The sequence below is a fragment of the Pinus tabuliformis genome, chromosome 7 (genome assembly GCF_031772625.1).
Source record: "Pinus tabuliformis cultivar Carrire ecotype Pingquan chromosome 7, CPIR1, whole genome shotgun sequence".
Taxonomy (NCBI): domain Eukaryota; kingdom Viridiplantae; phylum Streptophyta; class Pinopsida; order Pinales; family Pinaceae; genus Pinus; species Pinus tabuliformis.
Window position 1 is genome coordinate 868609860 of NC_142293.1, and position 26309 is coordinate 868636168.

General features: G+C 38.5%; 1 protein-coding gene across 1 annotated transcript in view; it reads left to right on the plus strand.

Annotated features, from left to right (window-relative positions):
- LOC149250391 (uncharacterized) overlaps nucleotides 1-26309 on the plus strand; it is a 132470-nt gene that overhangs the window by 16352 nt on the left and 89809 nt on the right. Inside the window, exons 4-6 of the mRNA XM_089453635.1 lie at nucleotides 4503-4636; nucleotides 4838-5963; nucleotides 6108-6346. Of these exons, the coding sequence (XP_089309761.1) occupies nucleotides 4503-4636; nucleotides 4838-5963; nucleotides 6108-6346 (1499 nt within the window). The remainder of the gene's footprint in view (nucleotides 1-4502; nucleotides 4637-4837; nucleotides 5964-6107; nucleotides 6347-26309) is intronic.

Below are 26309 nucleotides of genomic sequence, written 5' to 3' on the forward strand. Positions count from 1 at the left end.
ATTGACTCATATTGTCTTATGATGGATGCCGATAGGGTCTTAGATATGCTAATGTTGGAAAGATTCTAGAATAAGACCTCCCTTGAGACTATGTCAAATGCTTTCCAAAAGTCAACAAAATCACTAGAAACCTTTGAAGAACGATGATGAGCATCCTCAGTAATTGATTAAAGTGTGAATATGTGATCAATTGTTTGGTAGTTGGGGTGGGAACTTGCTTGTCCTCTAGCCTTAAGATGACGACTCTCTTTCTCCTTAGAAAGCCATTGATGTAAGATTGTGGCACGAAGTTTTTGTAATGTATGACCCACCATGATTATTCGATAGCTTTTTGGATTAGAGCTACTCCATGATTTGTGGATTCGATGAATGATGTGTCTGGCCCAAGAAGCGGGAGGAGGGGAGGAGCAGTGGGGAGCTTGAACACACCACATGATTAAATAAGTCAACAATATAGGAATGAAGGGACTGCACTGGACGCCATAAAGAAGTAATAAAGAGAGAGAGACAAAGAGTTGAACATGAGGAAACCTTGCTCTAGGTGCTAGGTAATCTTCTATTAGGACTATTATGTCTTTAGCATTAGGTTTTGGTTGGCAGTTTTATTACATGGATGTAAAAGCAACCTTTCTCAATGGTTTGATTAGGGAAGAAGTGCACATTAATCATCAAAGAAGGTTTGAGGTGCATGTTTAAGAGACCTCTGTCTCGAGCTTGAAGAAATCCCTTTACGGCCTGAGGCATGCACCATGTATGTGGTACTCTAGAATTAATGAGCACTTGTTCGGTTTGGGACCCCCAAAACTTCAATAGATCCAAATCTTTATTATTTCTCTATTTCATAGGTCTGATCAGTGTTGCAGGAATTGTCCCCCCAGGATCCAAAGGCAGATCTGCGTCCCGTACATATCCAACACCGATCCTAAGGCGAAATCGTGGTTCCTCCTTTTTTTGGCGGTTCCTGCAAAATTAGATTCGTGGGGGCTTGATCCGCGGCTCCTACTGCCTGATCCGTGGTTCCTATTTCTCGATCCACAGATCTAGAAAGGATCGGGTGCGGATCTGTGGAGGTTTGGGCGTGTATCCACAGCGGATCGCGAGCGGATCTGAGAGAAGGTGGACGGTTCTACGGGGCTTTTTTTTTTTTTTGTTTTTGGAAATTTTGAATTGTTCTGTGAGGAACTACACTCTTCGAATACTCCTAAGGTGCCTCTTGATGCTCCCTAGATGCTTCCTAGATGCTCCCTAATGAAAATGTTAAATTCTTAAAGTAAAAGTGACATTCTCCTTTATCTTTCATTTCCATCCTTCTACCTAAATTTTTAATGTTACCATGAAATGACTTAGGATGTTTGGGAGTGGTTCCAACCTCATCAGACTTCATATGGAGAAAATAGAATTTCATATCCCATTCAAAATTCAGCAGACTTAACAGTTTTTAGGATCAATGGGATTGTGGCGTTTCATTGGATTATATCATGTATGAGGGCATGTGATTGGCATTTAATCAAGAGCAACAAGCCCTATATGTAACCTAGTGTTGGTGTTATTGATTGTTGAACTCCTTTGTCATGGCCTTAGCAATTATGTACCCTTCACTCAAGTCAAAATCATTGATCAAGCATGTTAAGCTTTCTCTACCATATTATAAGGCTTGGATTAAGCTGTTTGATCAAAATTAGGCAATGTTGACTAAAAGCCGTATAGAATTGAAGTAGTGGCAAAGGCTAGACAAGAGAAGAGGAATCTAGATTGTAGATGGTTGATGTTGGAATAATTAATCATTGATGTACAATGGATGCTATAGCTATCTTGATTTATGTAAAAATATGAATGTTTTCATGTCTTCCTACAACTAATTTGGTATTTTGGATGTTTTATATATATAGTAGACGCTTCCGAGATGCTTTGCTTCCTATATTTTTGGAAATTGATGCTTCCGCGTCCCCGTTTCGTCCCCGCTTTGTGCAACATTGGGTCTGATACTTACAAGGGGTTAGGCTCATAGTAGGGTTGACATGTGAGTTTGAGATGAATGACATGGCACTTTTGCACCATGTCATGGTTTTAAATGTGTGGTAGAGTCTAGGAAGTGTTCCTTAGATAGGGTAAATATGGAATTGATATTTTGAAGAGGTTTCATATGATGAATTGTAAATCCTTATCTATTCCTATTTTCCAAATCTGAAGTTGCCTTTTGTCTTTGATTTGGATTTGGTAGATCCTTGGTGTATTAGCTGTTGATTCAATCTTTTTGATGCATTTGGTTAATACCATATTTGATATATGTTTTATAGTGAACACTTTGAGCCACTACATGGTTGATTTGGGCAGATTCACTAGTAGCTGCAAAAGCATTCTTTGCTACTTGAAAGGCACATGGGGAATGGGATACCGTTGATAGGAAGAGTGGTGCTTTAGTTTTGGTTTAGGAGTGATATATATTGGTTTAGCAAAAAACAGGCGTTGGTGTCATTGAGTTGAATAGAGGTAGAGTACATGGCAACCGACACTACTAGTTGTGAAGCCATTTAGCTTCCCAAGTTGTTGACAAAGCTGATAGGTGAGATGTTGGAGCCTGCTGTCTAGGAAAAGTGGTGCTTAGCGTGGATTTAGGAGTAATATGTTGGTTTAGCAAGAAACAAGCATCAGTGGCATTGAGTTCAATAGAGGTAGAGTACATGGCAGCTAACACTACTGTCTACTGTGATGTTGGAGTCTACTGTCTACTGTGATGGTTAGGGTTGTATCAGACTCTCTCATATCCAATATTCCATGACTACTGCAAGCACATTGACATGAGGAACCACCTTCCCTGGGACAAGGTTTAGAGGAGAGTAGCGGCTCTAGTGTATGTTTAGACATATAATTAGGTTGCGGATATCTTGACCAAATCCCTGACAAAGGGCAAGTTTGAAATGTTTAGGGAGAGACTAGGTTCAGTGGAGAACACTTTCTTCGCAGAAGAGTGTTAAAAGTTCTTATTTGTTGCGTAGACAATATTCTTGTCTGGATGGCATAGCAATGCCGCAGATTCATATAGCAATGGAATGCTTTGAAATTGTGTCTTGGGCTTTGTGCAACAATCCTTGCTTAGAGATGGCACATTACTAATCTGTAGTGTAAGGGAGGTGCAATTATGTAGGAGTGTAGAGGGTGCATACTTGTGTTAACATGCATATGCTAATCTTAGTATCTTTCCAGTGTTTCCACCTTCAGTTAATTCCATTCTACAGGTTCAGATTTAGCAATTCTAGTTTGTCTTTTGTTACTGTTCAGTTTGGCTTTAAGTTAAGTTCAGTTTTGAGGGTGCATGCATGGTCTGTTTTTCAAATAGCGTACATCCTTAGGCTGTCCAAGGTGCTTTTATGGGAGTTGTCTATTTCTGGATGAGAGCTTAGTTCTATAGGAGGCACCAGCAGATTTGCCTGATGTAGTTATCCATGGAGCTAGGGTGTAGTATGTGTTCTGATTAGGGTTAGGGTTTGACACAGTGAAACCAAGTTCTTATTGCACGTGTTTAGAGACATTATTTTACCTTATTCTGTTATCTGAGAAAGGATATGTAGGGGGGCACCACTGTGTTGGTTAGTGAGTTTTGGTTTTGAACTATTGCTGTGTATTAACTTCTTTCTGTATTCAATAGAAGATGGATGTGTTTGAGAGTTAAGATATTTTACAGAAGTATGTGCTTGTAGGTAAGCTTACTTAGATCTAGGTTATTCTTTCAAAGTTGAAAAACTGCTCTCAGTGGTCTGAAAATTAATATCCTTGAGCTGGTTTATTGAATCTTCCCTTCTGTTAAAGATAGAAGATGTTAATTGTTTCCAAATAATTCTATTTTTACCTGCAGTGCTGAGTACATTGCCAACTCTGACTAAGTTCACAAACACTGCAGTAAAAAATATTTACTTGTTTTTTCCATTTCTTCATGTATTGTGACTGTTCGTATTGATTGATAACCATCTCACAACAACACAAGAACTGTAATACTCTTGGACTTCACCTTTGTCATTCTCTGTGACCTGTATGGCCAGAACATCATCCCTATTCCATATTTTGAAATCATGCTTTTAGGGGATCTATGTGAAAACTTGATCCAGACCTTCAGCCACCACCTTATTTTGCAAGATGGTGTCCCTTGGATTGTATTTACTGGATGAAGAGATTATTATCAAATGCATAGCCAAAAAATGGTTTCTAAACCTTAAAGTACAAACTTTGCTCTATGACATAGCGTGCTTCCTTAGCTTCTGCAAATATCTTAGTATCTTACTACTAATAACCAATCCCAGCTTGACAGATAACACTGTTCTGATGTATGAGTCCCTCCCTGCACCACAATTCCTGAATTACCTTTAGAGGCATGTTTTTCTCACACAAGTTATAAATTGAATCTTATCTTTATTTTTTGTTGTTCAAACAGGAAGCAAATGTATATTTGATTTTATTAATATGGTTGAGATATGAAAGAACATAAAAATAATTTTGTTTCTTGAAAGGTAACATACGAAGATGGTGATGAAGAAGACCTTGAACGGGAGGAGTTGGAACCTCTATTAGTACAAGTGAAGAGGGGCAATTCAGAAAGTAAAAGGAGAAAAGGGCGTTCAAGGTCTCATATGGGAGAGTCAAGGTACATTGATAGTTAATTTTAAGGATGGTCTGCGAAATGGGTTCCATGACTTAGTTTTACTCAAGGTTCCTATCAATTATTAGCTTCAGAGTTAGAAATATAGAACAGTGATAGGTCCAATATGAAATAGATCTGGTGTTTGCATAGTTTTTACTGATTATTAGATATATTTCTGACTTATTAACTGTTAACCTTGTACAGAAGTTTCGAAAGGGTACAAAAACCTGATGAATCTATAGTCTCAAGAGTAAAAGCAAGAGGGGGTTCTATTTCAGACAGGCAAAAATCTGTAGAGAATGATAATTTAAAACAGGTTGGTAAAGATGATCTTCATAGTGAAGATCATTTGATGGTAGACTCTGCAGATAAGCTTTCAAGCCCCATGAGAACAGCCAAAAAGAGACGTTCAGAACAGGTGAATGCAACACCCAAGACAAGAAAAGTAGATGAAGATTTTCCAGCTCATGATCAGACAACAGGGACAAGGGCTACAAAAAGAAGAAAAGTAGAGGAAAATTTACCAGATCACGATCAGACAACAGAGACCAGGGCTACAAAGAGAAGAAAAGTAGATGAAGATCTTCCAGGCCATGATCAGACAACAGGGACAAGGGCTACAAAGAGAAGAAAAGTAGATGAGTTTCCAGAGCATGATCAGACAACAGGGACAATGACTACAAAGAGAAGAAAAGTAGATGGTGATTTGCCAAGGCATGATCAGGCAACAGGGACAAACACCACAAAGAGAAGAAAAGTAGATGAAACTTTTCCAGAGCATGATCAGACAACAGGGACAATGACTACAAAGAGAAGAAAAGTAGATGAAGCTTTTCCAGAGCATGATCAGACAACACAGACAAGGACTGGAAAGAGAAGAAAAGTAGATGAAGAATCAGATCTTCCAGAACATGATCAGACAACAGGGACAAGGACTACAAGGAGAAGAAAAGTAGATGAAGAATTGTTAGAGCATGATCAGGCAACAGGGACAAGGACTAGAAATAGACTTACAGTTGAGTCAAAGCCTCATATAGAGAAAAATTTAACAGAAAATAGGGTTTCTACAAGGAGGAGCTCTGCGTCATCAGCAATTAATCTAGAAGCAGTTAGTGTTTCAAATGTAGATGTTTCAGATTCTATTCCAGGGTTTAATGATATTGGGTTTCAAGATATTGCTAAGCCAGACAGCCTTGAATCTTCTCAAAAGGATACTCCTGTGCAAGGGGGAGGAATTTCCCTTATAGGAAGAAAAACAAAGAAAGATTTTGGTGGACAGGTTTATGAAGGAGAGGTGATTGACTATGATTATAAAGCCAAGTATTACAAGGTATAGGTTTTGTAAAGTAGATTGCACTGAATTGAAATTTGGAGAATCTTGAAGTTTGAGCATTGTTAGAAGTTCTGCTGTCTTTTAGGTCCTTGTGACAGATTAAATTATGGTCATAATCATGTGGATTAACTTCATTTACAGGTTAAATATGAGGATGGCGATGAAGAAGAACTTGAATGGACTGAACTAAACCCAACATTGATACATACATATCAAAAACCTTTATCATTCAAAAGCATGCTTCGTGCTCGCAACATGGCTGCAAGGGCCAAAGTCCAAGATCAGTCTACTTCAAGCAAAGATGACGAATCTAAAGTAAATCAAACTCCAGTTTTTCATGTAGCAGAGGCTGCCTTCAATGAGCAACCAAAATCTCCAAGGTTAACTTGTTACTACCCAAACTTTAAATGCATAGTTCTTCTGTTGCATGTTTATTGCCAATCTTCTAGATATCATTGAATCTTCTAATTATTCAGCAATTTAATTGTGAGGTTTTCTGGTATAGGCTGGTCAAACTTCAAAGTTTTGTCTTATTAGAGTTTCTCTGTTTATTCAGTTAGTACAAGGGTAGGTTCTTTTCAAAATTTCTGAAATGGAAAAGTACAATGCAATTCAAATCAATTGAGTGAAAATCGTCAGTGTCTTTTAACACCAGATGTTTGTTTCTGGTGTAGTTTTATCCATTGTTGAAAATATCGATATTGGCAAAATATCGGCGAGGGTCCTGAAAACATCTTTTTGGCAATATCAGCAAAAATATTGGGAAACATAAAAAATGCATAATATATTCATTTTTTTTGGTTTATTTGTTGTTGTTGTTGGTTTGTTTGTTTTTATTTTTTTTATTTTTTTTTTTTATTTCTTTTTTTTTTCAGATTTTTAAACATAAAACAATAACAACATGAAGAAAGCATTGATATCTATGATTTGGCACGTAAATATGAAGAAAGCATTGATATCTATGATGTAAAATAAAAATGATACATCAAAGGCGATACTAAATCCTATTGATCCATGATAATTGTCCAATCAAGGGCTCAAATGTGGAGAACCAATACAAAATGACATCACATATATAAAAATATGTCATCATCATGAGTTATATGTAGCAAAACAAATAAAACTAGTAGCATCTGAGATTAGTGCCCTCTCCCCTTTTTATAGGAAAACATGTTGGGTTGTTTACCAAGCCTACCCCTAGCAGTAGAAGTCCCTGACTCTGCACCTAATGTCAAATAATGACTGCTGGGTATGGAGCTGTGCTCTCCTATATCTATAGCAGATGGTGCTGACGCTAACTCTCCCACAATCTCCTCCTCTTCCTCTTGTTGACCTTGTTCTATTGGTTCCTCTAACCATGTAGGTGACTCCTCCAAGATGGACACCTCAAACTCCATCCCCATTGAGACAATACATCAATATTGTCCAAGTAAATAATATTTGGATCCATTGGTTTTTTTTATTTGCTTCACTCGAAGTCGGAGATCGTAATGTACATATACTAAGTCCATTGAGGTTTGAGCACTCCAACTTGTAAGAGTGTCAAAAAAACTAATGGGTCTTGACACTTTGAGGGTCATAAATTAAAATTACAATAAATGCAATTGCTCAACTGAAGGCTGAAGCTCAAAGTTATACCTGTTGTGCTTTTTTGAGTGTATTTTCTCAAATACACTCCAATTGCATTCACACCCTAAGAGCTACAAGTTTGACTCAAGGTTCTTATGGCCAATTTCTGTAAATTTGGTACCCCTGCACCTTAACTTGGCCACCAAATATCTACAACAAAATAAAGAAATGAAAAAGTTAAAAAGTTAAAATATAATTAAATTTTCAAATAAAACATAGTTGAATTTAAAAAATCTAGAATTATAAATAAGTAAATTCTAATGAGTCATGACTTATCACTTACGTGGCATGAAGAGGGTCCTTTCCCTAATAGCATGATCAAAGCCAAATAGGCCAACACAATCCCAATAAAACTGTATCTCACGATTGATTTTGCTATGAAGATTAGGATCATGTACCATCCTATGAATACAAGAATGGGGCCCTTCCATCACTTGGCCATCAAAATCAAAGCCGCATTTGTAGGAAAATGCGAGGCTAAGGAATAGTGCTGTTGCATGAATGGGTCGATGAAGCTATCCTGTCCACCACTATCATTCACATCCCAAAACATCATTTGTCTATTTAGCCCAACAAAACCCTTGTCTGCATAATAAGCACGAATGGCCTCCTTTGCCTTACCATGGCCTCATGCAAATAAACCATTGCATTCTTTTCCTCATCTCCCAATTTCAAAACCTTTACTATAGGTTCACTAACTTAGCACACTTCTTCTACTCCTTGTCAAAATGTGTTAGTGTACATGTTAATTTTAGGTTAACATATTCTTTGCTGAGGTTAGATACTTCATGAGCTCATTCATTATTACATTAATCCATTAGCAATCACATCAATCATTATCTTATAGCAGTAACTGATGAAAGAACATGAATGCAAAAGACAAGCCAAGATAAAAGAACACAGTAATTGGCACAAGCCAGGGAAAAACCCCAAAATGGGGAAAACCCTTTCTCAATTCTTCTTTTATTAATATCGAAGGTTCGACAGAGAGAGAGTACAATGAAGATGTCTTGCCAATAGAGGATCTAATAACTTTTGAGAATGAAGAGCATACCAACAACCCTAAATAAAAAAGGCATCCTTCTCATAGTGGACCGCTCCCATGACGTTCGCTTGAAGACCTAGGGATAGAGGAAACCTTGTACCAATCACAAGAAGAAGCCTTAGATTAATTGTGTTGTTCCTTCAGATTGCTGCGGCTTGAAGAGAAGAGCCTCACTAGGCATTATGACCCTTGAAATAGGTGATTCAATCTGTTGCTGTAGCAGCTTCTATCCTGCGGCCAAAACAGAGACATGGAACTAGCACAAAAGCCCTTCTTACTTGGAGTAAGACATGACAAAGGCTACACCCAATCTCGGCCTTATTTGATGTTCAAGAATTCGGTCCTGAAGCGATAAGAAGGCCCATACAAACTGCCCATAAATTCCTTCATTTCCTGTGGTTATTTCACATAAGTAGCTCGGTCCTTGTGACCAGTGTTGAAAATATCGGTATTGGCAAAATATTGGAGAGGGTCCAAAAAACATCTTATCGGCAATATCGGCGAAAATATCGGCAAATATTGGCAAGCATAAAAAATGCATAATATATTCATTTTAAAAATATTTTTAAACATATAAAGCAATAACAACATGAAATAAACACATTGGCACATAAATATGAAGAAAGCACTGATATATATGATGTCAAATAGAAATGATACATCAAAGGCGATACCAAATTTTGCTGATCCCTGATAATTGTCCATTCAAGGACTCAAATGTGGAGAACCAATACAAAATAACATCACATATATAAAAGTATCTCATCATCATGAGTTATATGTAGCAAAACAAATAAAGCTAGCAGCGATCTATCTGAAATCACTGCCCTCTCCCCCTTTTACGGGAAAGCATGATGGGCTGTTTGTCAGGCCTGCCCCTAGTAGTAGAAGGCCTTTGCCCTGCCTCTGCGCCTAATGTCAAATAATGAGTGCTAGGTATGGTGCTGTGCTCTCCTATATCTGTAGCAGATGGTGTTGATGCTCCCACAGTGTCTTCGTTCTCGTCTTGCTCTTCCTCCGAGTGCTGCTCCTCCTCCTCCTCCTCCTCCTCCTCTTGCTGCCCCTGTTCTAGTGGATCATTTGGCTCTAACCATGAAGGTGACTCCTCCAAGATGGGCTCCTCAAACTCCACCCTCCACTGAGACAATACATCAATATTGTCCAAGGAAATGACATCTGGATCCATTGGTGCTTCTATTTGCCTCACTCGAAGTCGGATGTTGTAATGCACATACACTAAATCATTGAGGCGTGCGAACTCCAACTTGTAAGAGTGTCAAAAAAACTAATGAGTCTTGACTCTTGACACTTGAAGGTCATAAATTAAAAATTAAAAATTACAATAAGTGTAATTGCTCAACTGAAGGTTGGAGCTCAAAGTTATATATACCTGTTGCACTTTTTTGCGTGTATTTTCTCAAATACACTCCAATTGCGCTCACACCCTGAAGAGCTATATGTTTGACTCAAGATTCTTATGGACAATTTCTGCAAATTTGGTGGCCTTGCACCATAGCTTCGCCACCAAATATCTTTAACAAAATAAAGAAATAAAAAATTCAAAAACTTAAAACATAATTAAACTTTCAAATAAAAGTTACATAATTGAATTTAAAAAAAACTAGAATTATAAGTAAGAAAATTCTAAATTGAAAATTCTAATTTCTAATGAATGATGACTTGTCACTTTCGTGGCATGAAGAGGGTCCTTTCCCTAATAGCTTCATCAAAGCCAAATAAACCAACACAATCCCGATAAAACTGTATCTCGCGATTGATTTTGCTATGAATCTCATGATCAGGTACCATCCTATGAATACAAGAATGGAGCCCTTCCATCATTTCGCCATCAAAATCAAAGCCGCATTTGTATGAAAATGCGGGGTTGAGGAAGAGTGCTGCTGCATGAATGAGTCAATGAAGCATCTCTGTCCACCAACTATCAATCACATCCCATAACATCATATGCCTATCAAGGCCAGCAGAACTCTTGTCTGCATAATAAGAACGAATGGCCTCCTTGGCCCTATCCATGGCCTCATACAAATAAGCCATTGCAGGCTTCTCCCCATCTACCAATCTGAGAACCTTTGCTATAGGTTCACTAACTGAGCACGCTTCTTCTACTCCATGCCAAAACATCTCAGAGTACACCATTTTTGCAATGGCTTTCCCGTCTTGTCTCTTGCTCTATCTACAATTACGCTAGTCATCAGACACAAACATTTGCTTCAACTCGAACTGACATCGAAGCAAAGACTGAAGAGTAATAAAGTTTGTGGCAAAACGTGTGATTGTAGGACGTCGCAACTCCTTGTTTCTAGTGAACTTCCTCATGAGGCTAAGAACAAAAGCATGGTTATAAATAAACTTAGGGACACTCCTAGCCATATCAACCACCTCCTTGGTGAAGGAGAGTTTCCCCATATCCTCAAGCAACAAATCGAGACAATGTGCTACACACGGAGTCTAAAACAATTGGCGATGCCTCTCCATAAACATCTTGCCGGCAGACACATAATTAGCTGCATTGTCTGTTATGACTTGCACCACATTCTGCACACCAATCTCCCGAATGAACCCATCTAACAACTCACATATCGTTGCTGCATCTTTGATATGTTCTGATGCATCCATTGATTTAATAAACATGGTACCTTTAGGACAATGTACCAAGAAATTTAGAAGGGTCCTACCCTTCCTATCTGTCCAACCATTAGACATCACTATGCATCCAGTAACTTCCCATGTTTTTTTCAACTCAGCCAATCTAGAGTTGATGTCCTATTTTTCTGCTTGAAGAATTGGCCCTCGCAACTCCTCATATGTAGCACTTTTGTACGCTGGGCCCACAACAACAATAGCATCACACATTGGCTGCCAAAATGGATTGGTTTTGGTGATGCTGAGAGGTAAGTTGCTCCAGAAAAGACACCTCCCCATGACTCTATCTGCTTTTTGCTTCTCCTTTTTTTTAACAAGTGATTTTATGCCAGGTTGTGATCCATGTCCTGTTCGTGGAACAAAAACTGATGACCTTGGACTAGCAGTAGCAGGTGATGCTGTGGAGCCCCTCCCACTACCCTCAACATCAAAATCAGGAAAAGATATCCCGAAAGATCTACCTGCACGTTCAACCTTGTTTCTTTATGTCTCTTCCTTCTTTCTGTCTTTTTCATCAATTGCCTCGATATAAGCTCTGGACTAGAAAGTGTACAAATCCCAACATCATGTTCAGTGAGTCTAGCCAAAGGGTATTTCAATCGTGTAACCCCTCCTGTCATCCTGGTCACACATAATTTGCATGTAAGATATGCCTGATTTGTCCCACCATCAGGCTCCAAAATGGGTCCAAGGCTTTATGCATATTTGAATTTTGTAGTGAGCTAACTCAAACCTAGGGCAATAAAAAAAAATAATTTGGAATTAATAAGTAATAACCACCTCATTTTACAAAATAATTTTTTTGCTACATTATTTGCAATGTGAATTCAATGAAAACCATAAATGACAATAAGAGGGTGCATTTGAAAGTTAAAAAAAAAATGGAGTTTGCTGTCCAAATATGGAGAAACCCTTGCATTTGCTCATGGGCATGAAAATCATAGCAAATGGAAAAAAAAAGGAAGCAAAATGTTTGTAGGCAAATAGGCAAGTAAGAATAATCCTAAAACTATCAAAAAATTCATTAACATAGGGGTTTATTTGAACATGCCTGTTAATGGAAGAAATGAAATTGTCTTACTGTTCTTCAATCTTAGATCAACAAAATCTTCGTTGTTGGTGGCGATAATGGCTATTCAACACTCAAATCCTCCTTGGCAGCAAGCACATAGCTCTCCCATTCCTTCTCCAACAATTAAAAATGAAAATGAATGGAAAAAAAAAAACAAAATCGGCCTTTTCTAGCTGCGGCGACAATTTTTATTTTATTTATTTATTTATTTATTTTTATTCTATTATGTTCCTGGGTGATATTTGCATCGTAGCGCGATATTTTCCAGAGATATTGCTGATATTTCGGAAATATCGCGATAATTTTGGGGAGACAAAATATCGCGATATTTCCTCGGCGATATCTCGTCTCCTTGAAAATATCGCAATATTTGTGAAAATCGGCGATATCTCGATGATATTGTCAACACTGCTTGTGACAGAATAGGAAACCCAAAAACACTCTTGCGTCCTTCTTTTGAACTTGGCTACCTCAGATATATGTGAGAGCTAATTTGATGATGTAGATATGAGGTTGGAGGATGCCTCTTATATACCATTAGACATGATGATTTGACCTTACGAAGGAGAAGCCGACCTTGACATTTGGAGGCAAATTTAAATTTCAAAATTTCAATTTTTCCTGCCTTGATAAGATCATGACTTGTTAAATTTCTTTTGAATAAATAAATATGTTTCCTTATCCAAATTTGGTGATCTTTAGGTCGATTTTGGTCCTCTCGAAAAGAGGAATTCAATGCTACAATTATCTTTCTCAAAGGAGTTGTCCAAAGTGGGATTTGGCTCTAGTTGCCAATTTTAACAATACACCATTTTTGCAATGGCTCTCGCATCTTGTCTCCTGCTGTATCTACAATCACGCCATCCATCAGAAACAAACATTTGCTTCAACTCAATCTAACATTGAAGCAAACTTTGAAGAGTAATAAAGTTGGTGGCAAAATGTGTGATTGCAGGATGACGCAACTCCTTGTTTCTAGTGTGTCTCCTCATGAGGCTAAGAACAAAAGCATGGTTATATATAAACTTGGGGATGCTCCTAGCCATATCAATCACCTCCTTGATGAAGGAGAGTTTCCCCATTTCCATAAACATCAAATCGATACAATGGTGTTGCACATGGAGTCCAGAACAATGTGCGGTGCGTCTCCATAAGGATCATGCTGACATACACATAATTAGTTGCATCATATGTTATGACTTGCACCATATTTTGCAGACCAATCTCCCGAATGAACCCATCTAACAACTCACATGTCAACGTTGCATCTTTTATATGTGCTTATGCATCCACTGATTTAATAAACATGATACCTTTAGGACAATGTACCAAGAAATCTAGAAGGGTCCTACCCTTCCTATTTGTTCGACTATTAGACGTCACTGTGCATCCAAATAAGAATTTCCCTTGGGTGGCTTCACATTTCACCAAATATAACCTACGAATAGAGTGGACTCCCTCTAAATGTTTAGTGCCCCCCTATATGCCCACCTTTCGACCTTGAACCTAGTGAATTATGTTGTTTATAGCTCAGGCATGTGTAGTGATCTAGGGTAATTTTGCCCTAGAGTTTCAGATAATTAAGGCTTTTTAATCGATTTTATTTCCTGGTTCATTAATAGAACAATTGATACATTCAATAACACTATTTTGAATAAGCATCAGGTCACCATGAATAACACTGATTCGTTCAACAAAAAACTTTATTTCACTCAATATGATAATTCCTTCTATCCACAATTTCAACGACAATTTTCAGTAAACAACGATTACCCTGACTTCTACGAAATACTCCACAGTATTATGCAACTAAAATTTCCTACGAATTCTGACCAGAAGGGAAACTTCAGGATGAAACCCAGATTCAACTGAGGGTTGTTGGACTCAGGAACTGGGGCTAAGATGATGGGTGAACTTCGCTTAGGTTCGTCCCACAATCTGCATTAGGAGAAATTAGGCAATTTGTTCTTGCTCTTGTCTCAGATGATTATGTGTTTCAGGAAATCCAATCAGTCTGTCAAAGTGACCTTAGGTGAAGCTCGACTCTTGTCAAAATTGTTTCCTTTATGCCCAGCGCAGTTTGGGTGGCCTCCAAAAGGGCTTCGTTGGTCTGCATAGATAATTTCGGAGTGTGATCACATCTAATTCATCCAGACTACTTCAGATGTTTCTCAGCTGCTATAGAGGGTTGCACGCTGTTGGCCTTAGATTTTTGGCTGCAACAGGAGTGCGTTCTTCGCTCAAATAAATTTCTGCCTTTTTTCAGATGAACTTTCCTGTGCAGGGAGTTTAATCACAAAAAACATCGAATTGCCTAGATAATTAGACTCGGAGGGAATTCATTCAACTTTAGAGATGGTTAATTTGCCTAGCCGAAATTCTCTCCACAAGATACTTCACTACTTCTGAAATAATGAATTTCTTGATGCTAGAACAAGGTTAAAAAAATAGAAACAAGACCAACTAGGGTGGAATATTTCACCATCGAAATATTAGGGTAAAAGGGGTCTTAAACCCTCAGAGCCTCAAGCTGAAAGAGAAACAGAGATAAATGATTCAAACTAGTGATGATGCAAATGAATCTAGCCCTCTTGTATTTATAGATTTCTTTGAGGGGAATTTTCTCCTTAATTGATTGAGTGAGGTTCACTCAAAACCCCAACTTTGGGTTTCTTTGCCCAACTACCCCAAAACTTGCCCTTCGCTGCCCAAACATTGGATATTTTGGGGTTTTCCCCTTTATCAAGGACTATAGCCTAAGGGGATTGATAGGCTTGTCTTTTGGGCAATTAATTTCTCTAGGACATTATAGCACCTGCTTCCTGACATTGCTTGTCCTCAAGCAATGACAAGTTCCGTTGCTCTATTGCATGCCACTCAGACTTAGTTTCTAGCCATTATTTATGGCCACCATTTGGGAAATGCTATAGGGGGTATATCATCTTGTATATCTTCTTCCATATATGTTTCAATGCCATCCAAACATACATCAAGCAATGACAAGTTCCGTTGCTCTATTGCATGCCACTCAGACTTAGTTTCTAGCCATTATTTATGGCCACCATTTGGGACATGCTATAGGGGGTATATCATCTTGTATATCTTCTTCCATATATGTTTCAATGCCATCCAAACATACATCTTCATCTTCAGAAAGATATCCATCAGGTACAAAAAACCCATCACTATCATCATCTTCCTTAGATTTAAACTTATCTGTTTCAACCTTAGTCTTTACTTCCTCATCATCCCTATCACTATCAGAAAGGTTTTTCCTGTGATCTTCCTTTTCCCATTCATCTTTTCTATCATTCTCATAGTCCAAAGCAAAGCCCGCCCTTAAAGGATTTAGATGCCTAATGTTATCACTTTTCTTTGAGAAGGTTCCATAAAAAGTAGGGCTGTAGCTATGATCAAACTGCAAAAACTTTCTTCTCTTATTATGAAGCCTAGTTTCTCTTTGTGCGGTGGTATTTTCAATATTGCTAGGTAAACTATCACCCAATACTTCTTCCCAGTAATTTTCTTTTCCTCTCAACTCTCTTGTGCAAAAATACGTTGCTAGCTACATTGGCTTTGTAGCATATAAAAAAATAGTATTGAATAATGAATGATCATCTTTCAACCTCTCTCTCAAAATTTTCAGGGAGTGATGCAATGCACTTGCAAAGGAGACATCAGGATCAAAACCATGCTTTTTACAAAATGCCTCCAACTCTCTTAATTTCCATATATTGGGTTTTTGATGCATGTGCAACGAGGAACAACTAGGAAAAAATCTAGAAGTAACTTTTGCAACCGTTGTGTTTGCGAAGAAGCATGAATTCCTTCATGATCTTGTTTGAATCCTTGCTCTCGTAAAGCGTACTTTCACACAACAAACCATCTTCATCTAGAATAAACAAAAGCTTAGGCTCTAGAGTTATCTAGTCCCAAAGGCCCTTTTTCAAACTTGTTCTCCCTTCTCTGTGTAGAAGTTTACGCAAATTATGAACACTTGTAACAATGTCTTGCCAATCAAATGATCCATGTAGTTTTGGGTAGCATTTTCACTGCGATTAGTTTTAATGTAATCAAAGATGCCATCTATAATCTCCTGTGCATGTTGATAGGAAATCGTGCAGCATGAATGAATTATTGTCTGTCCAATCAAGTGATCTACAACATCCCTTGAAGGATGAATATCCCACATAACTGAGAAGGCTAGTTTATCAATTCATGGGTTCAATGAGCACAGTTCTTTACAAAGAATGCAAGGCAACAATGGTAGCATACATTGGATAAGATAGATACTCTTAGAATGGTTTTGTGCCTCTCTATCCAATATAGTCTCAAGATGGACAAAATAGGGAACATCGACAATATGGACTATCACTTTCATGACACCATTCCGTAGGTTTTTAATTGACAATGCATCATCTAGATCCTTTGCATCTGGGGATCAATTGAGAGTATGCAAAAATTTCTCATATCTCTCCTCACTTAAACTCCTCTATAGGCATTTTCCATGGAACCTTCGGTAGATTGGCCATTGCCCCAGATGGAAAAACAACACTATGAATCGCATGCTCAAATAAAATTGCTATAGATTGTACTTTGATTTCTCCACCTTGTCCGAAATTATGCTTAACAACTGCAAGTGGAAGGTAAATATTTGGTCTCCATACCTCATTTGAAGTAGCTACAAACTTGCTTTCTAGTGTGAGGTCACCTTCTTGCAACTGGTTCTTTAGATTGTCTGGTAAAGTGTTCATCGAGACAATCATTTTTGAAAATCTGGGATTTGTAAGTACCAACATGATAAAAATTTCTCCATTGTGTGATGTTGATCTTTTGCAATTACTTTGGCGATTTCTCACTCTTGGAGCATCCTCTCTTTGGTCCTTCCTTATATGCAAGCCACTTTTTTGCTTCAAGAAAACCAATTACTGCCTCATCTTGTGAAGATTTCTAAATGATGCGTATCACTCCATTAGTGGGTTGTTTACTTGTTAGTGAGTTCATAGTTGAAGCAACAATTGCTAATGCCTCTACTAGCTTAGCTTGTTGGTCTTAACTGTACCTAACTTTAGATGATTCATCGCTTGACAAATACTGCTCAACGGTTTGACATGAAGTAGCATCACATAATATACTAGGTGCTTCATTAACACACACTCTTTTCAATACAAAAGGCAGCATGGTCAATACTCGAACAAACATTTTGATCACTTACATATGAAGTATCATTCATTAGGAACTCGGGATAGTTAGTTTTTCCCGAATTATCCACCTTCTATTTGGATTTTAAAGATTCCTTGCTTTCTAGAAACATATTGTTGACAACCTCAGAACCTGAATTATTTTTTTGCTTGTTTGAAGCACAATTCATTTTTGGCCCAAGAAGATACTGGATCATGTTTCAAATCAAGATGTGTTTTGTCCTTTCCCAACTCTGTAGGTCTATACCTAAGCACTCATTGTAGTTGTCGAAACCAATCTTAGGGGCAACTTGTCCATCTGTGTCTTTCTTCAGATATGTACCACTTTTCACAATCAAATTGTTCATCCAATTCCATATCATTTTCACAATCAAGGGGTGCATCAGCTATGGTAGCTAAGGTTGGCACTCTAATTTCTAATTGATGGTTGGAAAATCCATCACAACCACTATCTGCAGAATAAGATGCTTCAATCACAGGGTTATTTTTCTAATCTCCCATCTCATTGTTGGTAATATTTCCAAGTTCTGGCTTCTTTTTAGGGGGATACAACCATGTCCATGCCTTTGCCTTTGTCTTAGTTCCTCTTGTAATGGGCTTGGGCTTATCCTCTTGTACTTTGTTTTTCTTGTAGCTAGCCCAAGGTCATTCCATCTCCTTAATCGATCCTTTTCATTTTCCTTGGCCCACTTCTCTAATTTTGTAAGAGCTACTTTGTTCCAATATTGCAATTTTTTCATAGATTCTGCTTGTTGCTCTTCCAATTTCCTCCAAGATTCTGCATACCCTTTGGCGAAAATTGCTTCTAGTAGTTCCATTTTCAAACCCCCTCTAGGCTGGCAGGCGAACTAGCTTTGATACCAGTGTAGTGATCTAGGGTAATTTCGTCCTAAGCTTTCAGATAATTTGGGATTTTTAATCTTTTTTGTTTGTTTGTTGTTTTCTGGTTCATTAATAGAACATTGATCCATTCAATAACACAATTTTGAATAAGCATCAATTCACCACGAATAGCTCTGATTTGTTCAACACAAAATTTTATTTTAGTCAATATGATAATTCCTTCTATCCTCAATTTCAACAATAGTTTTTAGTAAACTATGATTATCCTAACTTCTACCAAATACTCCACAGTATTATGCAATTGAAATTTCCTACGAATTCCGACCATAAGGGAAACCTTGGGATGAAACCTAGATTCAACCGAGGGTTGTTGGATTCAGGGACTAGGGTCGAGATGATGGATGAACTTCGCTCAGGGTTTGTCCCACAATCTGCGTCAAGAGAAATTAGGCAATCTGCTCTTGTGCTTGCCTTGGATCACTGTGTGTTTCAGGAAATCCCACCAATCTATCAAAGTAACCTCAAGGGAAGCTTGACTCCTGTCAAAATGGAGTCCTTTATGCCCAACTTAGTTTGGGTGGCTTCCAGAAGGGCTTCACTGGTTTGCCACAGATAATTTCAAACTCTGATCACATCTAATTCATCTAGAATACCTTAGATGCTTCTCGGCTGCTACAGAGCGTTGCGGCCTGTTGGCCTTAAAGATTCAACCATAATAGGAGTGTGTTCTTGGCTTAGATAAATTTTGGCCTATTTTCGGATGAGGTTTCCTCTGTGGGGGGTTTAATCACAAAAAACCTCGATCTGCCCTGATAATTAGCCTTAGAGGGAATTTGTTAATTTCAAGGATGATTAATTTGCCAGCCACAATGCTCTCCACAAGATACTTTATTGCTTAATTTGCCTAGCCACAATGCTCTCCAGAACAAGGTATAAAAGGAGAAAAAGGACTAACTAGGGTGGAATCTTTGACTATCGAAATTAATTGGGTAAAAGGGGTCTTAAAACCCTGAGAGCCTCAGGGTCAAAGAAAAACAAAGATAAATGATTCAAGCAATGATGATCCAAATCAATCTAACTCTCTTGTATTTATAGATTTCTTCGAGGGGATTTTTCTCCTTGATTGAGTGAGGTTCACTCGAAACCCCAACTTTGGGTTTCTTTGCCCAACTGCCCTAAAACTTGCCCTATGCTGCGCAAACATTGGGTATATTGGGGTTTTCCCTCTTATCAAGGAATATAACCTACAGGGATTGATAGGCTACTTCGTCTTTTGGACAATTAATTTCTCGGGGTTATTACAATGGGTACGTCTGCACAAGCCTAAGTCTCTAGGCATGTTGAAGTTGCCTAATTCACACTTAACCTTAGCAATTACTTGAGTGATTAAAGAAATTTCCTATATAAGATAAACATGAGCTAATCTAAAGATATGCAAATGTTTTTGCATTAGTGAGTTAGATGAATCTCAACTGTCGATCTCAAGCAATGTTGAGATCTAATTTCAACTGTAAATCACTTTAGAGATTAAGGTTGTAGATTCAATGATAACTCAAGCTTCTAAAAGAAAGGCTAGGCTAAGGGAGAAGACATACAATACATTGAGTCGGTGCAAGACATTGAGAGAAGGACATCTTAGTAATTTGGTAGAGAAGGACTTCCATTCAAGTGTGTTGGGTCCAGGGAAGGTGCAATGAGTAGCAAGGAAGATTCAGATAAGCTAAGAAGATATATCAAAGGACATATCCAGGTTGGAATCGGCTGGATCAAATCCAGGTCATTGTTGTATGTGGAATTTCCTCATAGGGCTATTTTCCCAGTGAGCGTGCCCAACTAGGTTTTGAGTTTGATAAATGAAGAAATGTTTGATTGGGTAGAAAATTTGTGTTCTTATGTGATTAAGATTGGTTATCTTTTTTGCTTCTGATGTTTAAGTTTTGTTAAGATCCCAGTGGTGCTTTTATTCAGTAGATTTGTAATTTGCTAGGAAATAAATTTTTAGGTTGCCACGTTCAAGGAAATTCTAACAAATTATGACCTAGTGTTAGCATCCCAGGATGAGCATTCTCTAAAAAAAACTCTTATTTAACACAATAAGCATTCAAAACCCCAAAACAATCGCCTTTTCTTGATATATTTGCAAAATTGGCCCAAGGTGGCTATCAATTTTTTGAAGCTTGGATGATCTCATCAATTAGCGGATGATTGAGACACATGTAGCAATAAAATACACAAAAATCCCTTTAGATACAGAGCATTTCTCTAGAATGCTATTTGGACCTTGGAATAAGGGCTTTAGATGCCATTTGTCACCAACTTATGAAGGGTGTGTCTCCAAGAAACTCCTTGTCATGCCAACAAACCAATTAAATGATGTGTCTTGCCTCCAAATGCCTTGAAAACTGTAATGATGCCCCCAGAGCATGTCAGATATCGCAACAGAGAATCATGCATCTAAATATGAAGTGATGCCTCAAAGGTTATCCTCAATGGGAAAACACATCATACCAAATCTTCCATGAACAACCTACTGAAGAAGGTCTTAAATACAAGTAGAAAGCTTTCATGTACCATGAGTGGTAGCAGTGGTCTTTGCATTCTACTGCACATTTTTAATATCAACCACAACTCTACTTAGCCAGATTCTTAAACACATTTTATAAATCTTCCTTCTGCCATGCCTTTGTTTAAGAGAACAACGTGGTCCGTTGTTGTTTGCTCCTCCAAATAATCATTGCCAATCCAATGTGAAATGTGTAACAAATTGTAGATTTTTTGTTGTTTGTGCATTTGGCTTGTTACACATGATTTTGTGGGTAATATCCCTAGGATTTTTTATTTTATTTTATTTATTTATTTTTTTGTTTTGTTATTTCTCCAAGATGGTCCTCAGCCGGCAGCCAGCAGGCACTTGCAACCATCAACAAGCTCATTGTGCCATTTCTCCGCCACTTGAGCCAACTATGTGGTCCCTCGCCCATCTGCCATGATCATATGCTTGAAGGTGGGCCTCTTGAATCTAAAGGTATGCGTTGTCGTTTTGAAATTCATTGTTGTAGTTTGCTTATCATGGACACTTCTAGGCCTTCCCGGGGAAAGTATTTTCATGCCCCCAAATTGCTCCGCCTTGATGAAGTATTGCTTTAACGTATTTACTCGGATTAATGGGGGATTCGGTGAAAAGGATGGGCTAGGTCTGTGCTTTTGTCCTCTAGATCCATTTTAGGAATAAACCTGGGATTCTAGTCTTGTGGGATATCTTTTACTGTCCATTTGGTTCCAGGGATGGTATTTCACGGGAAACCCCGATTTTGGTTGCGTGGTCCCACTCCCCTATTCAGTTATATTACCCTCTTTTCATTCATTATCACCCCATCCATCATTTCTCTCACTTGGGTCCACAAAGGGTTAGCTTGGCCCTTCCCCTTGCCCACACCTTGGGTCATGCCCTGGAATGAAGGCCAAAGGTTGATGTAGCTGAAAAGAAAGTTAAAAGCATATATGGCCACATTCAATAGGAAAAGTACCACAAAATGCAAAATATGGCCGAGACAAAAACATTTTAGCACGTGAAAAAAAGCCAACACATGAGCTCTACCCCATCATCATGGCCATCACCCTGGTTTCTATAGGTTCTATGAGCCTTCTTCATCATATAGGAACCCATGATTGTTGTCTCAACCCTCGGTGGGCGATGAACCGCTCCGCCTTAAATGGGGGATTCCACTGCTATATCTTACACATCATGCTCTAACTCCTTGAGCTTCGATCAGTTAATCAAAGAAAATCATAAAAGGTAAAAGACATATAAAGAAGGGTGGAAAAACCAAGGCCGGGGCACCTCATGTACCACGATCGCTCCCTCCTAAACATAATAAACCCAAAGTGTGGGCTTCCCTCTTATTAGCTACCCGATCAGTTAATCAAAGAAAATCATAAAAGGTAAAAGACATATAAAGAAGGGTGGAAAAACCAAGGCCGGGGCACCTCATGTACTACAATCGCTCCCTCCTAAACATAATAAACCCAAAGTGTGGGCTTCCCTCTTATTAGCTACCCTTGTACCCCAACATGTGACCCAGGGCTGCCCCTTCTCATTCCCTACTTCATTCACCTATCTGTCACATGCCACCACCTTTTGACGAATGTACCTTGACTATATTGTCCCCTTTAGAGGTAGAAACCACCTAATAGGGTGCTTGGTTAACCCATTTGGAGTTTAGAAGACATTGGCACATCCCGAAGCCCATTATGGAAGGGCAGACCATTATGAAGTCCCCACCTGTGGTCCATGATTAGGTAAGCTCATTTATCCGATTTCTCAAATGATTTGTTGTGCTGGAAGGCTAGGGGACACATTGGATCTTATGCAGGATTGCAGATGGTTTCCATTTGGGGTTTGGTCTCCCTATACGGGGTCCTAATCCTCTAGAGGGCTACATTGGCACATGTAGGGTGAGCGTTGAGAGCCATGGGCCTCCACAACAACAAATTGCACTCCATGGATCCCCACAACCATTCAGAGATTGCTTGTGGTTCACTTATTGGATGAAAAGGACACACTTAGTCTATCATGCCTAGCCGACCCCAGATCTACACCATACACCTGGCAGATGATCCAGGACTTCCACAATGATGTGGCATCACCTACACCATCATCCTAGCCCTTGAGGGCAGCCTACAAGCATCTTTGATTTGTTTGGAGACCCATGAGGACACTTGTGTGCCCCCAGATGTCATTTGGAGCACCACAGGTTATTACAAGGGGCCACCCCCTTGCCCACTGCTTTTTAGGGTCCTTTTCTTTATTATGGCACCCATGGACCTCATTAGGCCTCTTAGAGGGCCTTACAACATGCATAGTTTATTATTTGACCTCTTGAGAGACTTACTTTTTCATTTATGAGCTAGCTTGGTGGGCTTGTCATCTAAAGTTGTATTATTATCACATCGTTTTATTTTTGGGGCTTATGTAGGCCAAGGAGTCTAATTCGAACTCCTAAGATGTGTATAAATACAAGTGAGGTGAGGTCATTTCTCATGATCACTTTGGATTGGATCTCTCTCTTCTTTAGAGAATTTCACACTTTTTCTAGAGGATGAATTGGAGCATTTATGGATGAATTTTGACGTATGGTTATTGGTCTATCTTCTCTTGGAGCTTCTCTATTGTCATTTGTGAATGGTTGGATATACTCTACTGAATGTAAGTACACAATTTTGATGTTATTCTTGTTACTTTTGTTATATATGCTGGATTGGGATTTTCATTGTTTTAGGGCTAATTGCTGCATGCAGTTATTGCTTAATATTGTGGAATTGTCTCTATTATAATGTTCTCTCCATTATTATCACATTATTTTATTTTTGGGGCTTATGTAGGCCAAGGAGTCTAATTTGAACTCCTAAGATGTGTATAAATACAAGTGAGTTGAGGTCATTTCTCATGATCACTTTGGATTGGATCTCTCCCTTCTTTAGAGAATTTCACACTTTTTCTAGAGGATGAATTGGAGCATTTATGGATGAATTTTGATGTATGGTTATTGGTCTATCTTCTCTTGGAGCTTCTCTATTGTCATTTGTGAATGGTTGGATATACTCTATTGAATGTAAGTACGAAATTTTGATGTTATTCTTGTTACTTCTGTCATATATGCTGGATTTATATTTTCGTTGTTTTAGGGCTAATTGTTGCATGCAGGTATTGCTTAATATTGTGGAATTGCCTCTACTATAATGTTCTGTCCATGTATGGGCCATGTAGTGTGAGCGAAATCTCCTTGGGGTAAAATTTGACCTTGATCAACCATTCCTTTTGTGCATTTGAAGTATAAAAGTTGCAAGATTGCATTCACTTGACCTAGAGGGTTTGTGAAGTAATTTTGAGGCCTATTTGACTGGGAACCAAGAAATCTTACACAAAATCAACATAGACTCCATTTTCCCAAGGGTTAAGGCAATTAATTTACCAAGGGTGGTCGCCAAAACTCTTATTCTTTCACCTTCTCCCAAGTCTAGCCACATTGGGGTGCCTAGGACATCAATTTCCTGGCAAGTTAGCCACTAAAAAAACTCGATCTCCTAGGGTCTCTTGTGCTGGCTTTTCCTCTAGCCGCCCTCCAAATTTGAAGACATTCGGATGGTGGAGTTGGGAGAAAAGCCAAGCCCTAGCTCCGGGACCAAAACTTGCTCTGTGATCCCCAAGGCTAGCACTTCCCAGGGTCAAAACATCATCTTTGACTAATTATATTTTCTTTGATCCTTTCCCCACTTTGTCTAAGGTAAGGATATCATTGGTTGCTACATTCCTTCCTCATACTCTAGACTGGGGCCACTTGGCCCCTTGTGGTCCCACTCCGTTGAGAGACCATTCTTCAAGAACCATTCAGGATATCAATTCTAACAAGGATTTTAGGGATTGGGAAAACTCCTTCACAAGTCTTACCCCATAAACCTAACCCCCAAATCCTGTCTTCCTTTCGCTAGAACACATAGTACCTTGCTTAGAAAGCAAGCAAGTTCAATCCTTCCACCTCTTCTAGGAAGGGGATCCATTCGGGTCACTTATATCCATTGATTTATCCTTCATAAGTGACTCTATTCATACCAGGTCTTTTCCCATCAGTGAAAGTCCGTAAATAGAAGGGAGCCTTAGCTGAGGTGACAGTGGGCTAAGTCTCCATTCCCTTGGCCTAGCATTTGCCCTTTAGGGATCCCTTGTAGGTCCCATGCTAGTTTGAGCGGTAACATGGCCCAATCAGAATCTATGTATGCAACCACTGCTATTTTACTGTTCATGGTATTCCAATCCCAAATTTGTTGTTCCTTTAATGTACGGCAATACCCTTTTGGCAGCCTTACTTTGGTGTACTTTTTGGTACCACCATATATCTGAACATTGTGGCAAGATCATAGCAGATATCTTGCTAGTTATTGCCAAGGATATTAAACTTCTCATGAGTTTTTTGGATAAGGTTGCACTGATAGATTCCCCTGTTTGGTCTATGGCCAGATTCTTACTGGGATCTGTTGGAGTGTATACAACTTTGTAGTCCCACACTAAAATTTCATGAGTTGGTTATTGACATATTTGCTCCGAGCAAAGAGACACTAAGATTTCTGTTGAACTTCTATTCCTAGGTAATAGTGTAACACAACAACAGGTGTCATTTCAAAATTTTGCAACAAGTCCTTTTTCATGTCTGCAATCTCGTCCTCATTGAACTCTTTAAAGATCAAATAATCAACATGAAGAATGATTATTAATAATTCCACTTTGTGTGCTCTTCACATACAGGCTTGGATCGAAATTAGTATTACTCTTGATAAATCCAATCTGTTAGAAGGATTTATCTATGTGGAATACCATCACTGTGCTTGCTTTAGGCCATACAACATCTTCCTTCACAGGTTGTGCAAATTCTGGTGTTTGTTCCATGTAAACTTCATTAATCAACACATTCAAGAAGGCACACTTCAGTCACTCATGCTTATCATAACTACCCTATATCAATGTTACTTGTAACATTACGTTATTGCATTGAACCTTGTATTAGAGCATTGATAGTCCAACAGCAACTACAAAATCCACCTGCAATGAACTTCATGCTATTGACTACTGTTACATGCAGAAAGGAACAACAGAGCATTATAAAGCTATAGAAGGAAAAATGACACATAGCTATGAAAAAGAGATGGATTCCACTCAAATAAATCAAGGTGATAAGGTGCTGATAGTGAAATTTGTAGATCTACGTGAAGACAAGGCAGTAAGATGAAGATAGGTGTAAAGATCAAGTACAAATCAGATGGCATAATGAACAAATACAAAGCAAGAGTGCAGCTAAGGATGTGTAAAAAGGTATTGGCAATGAAAAGACCTTTGC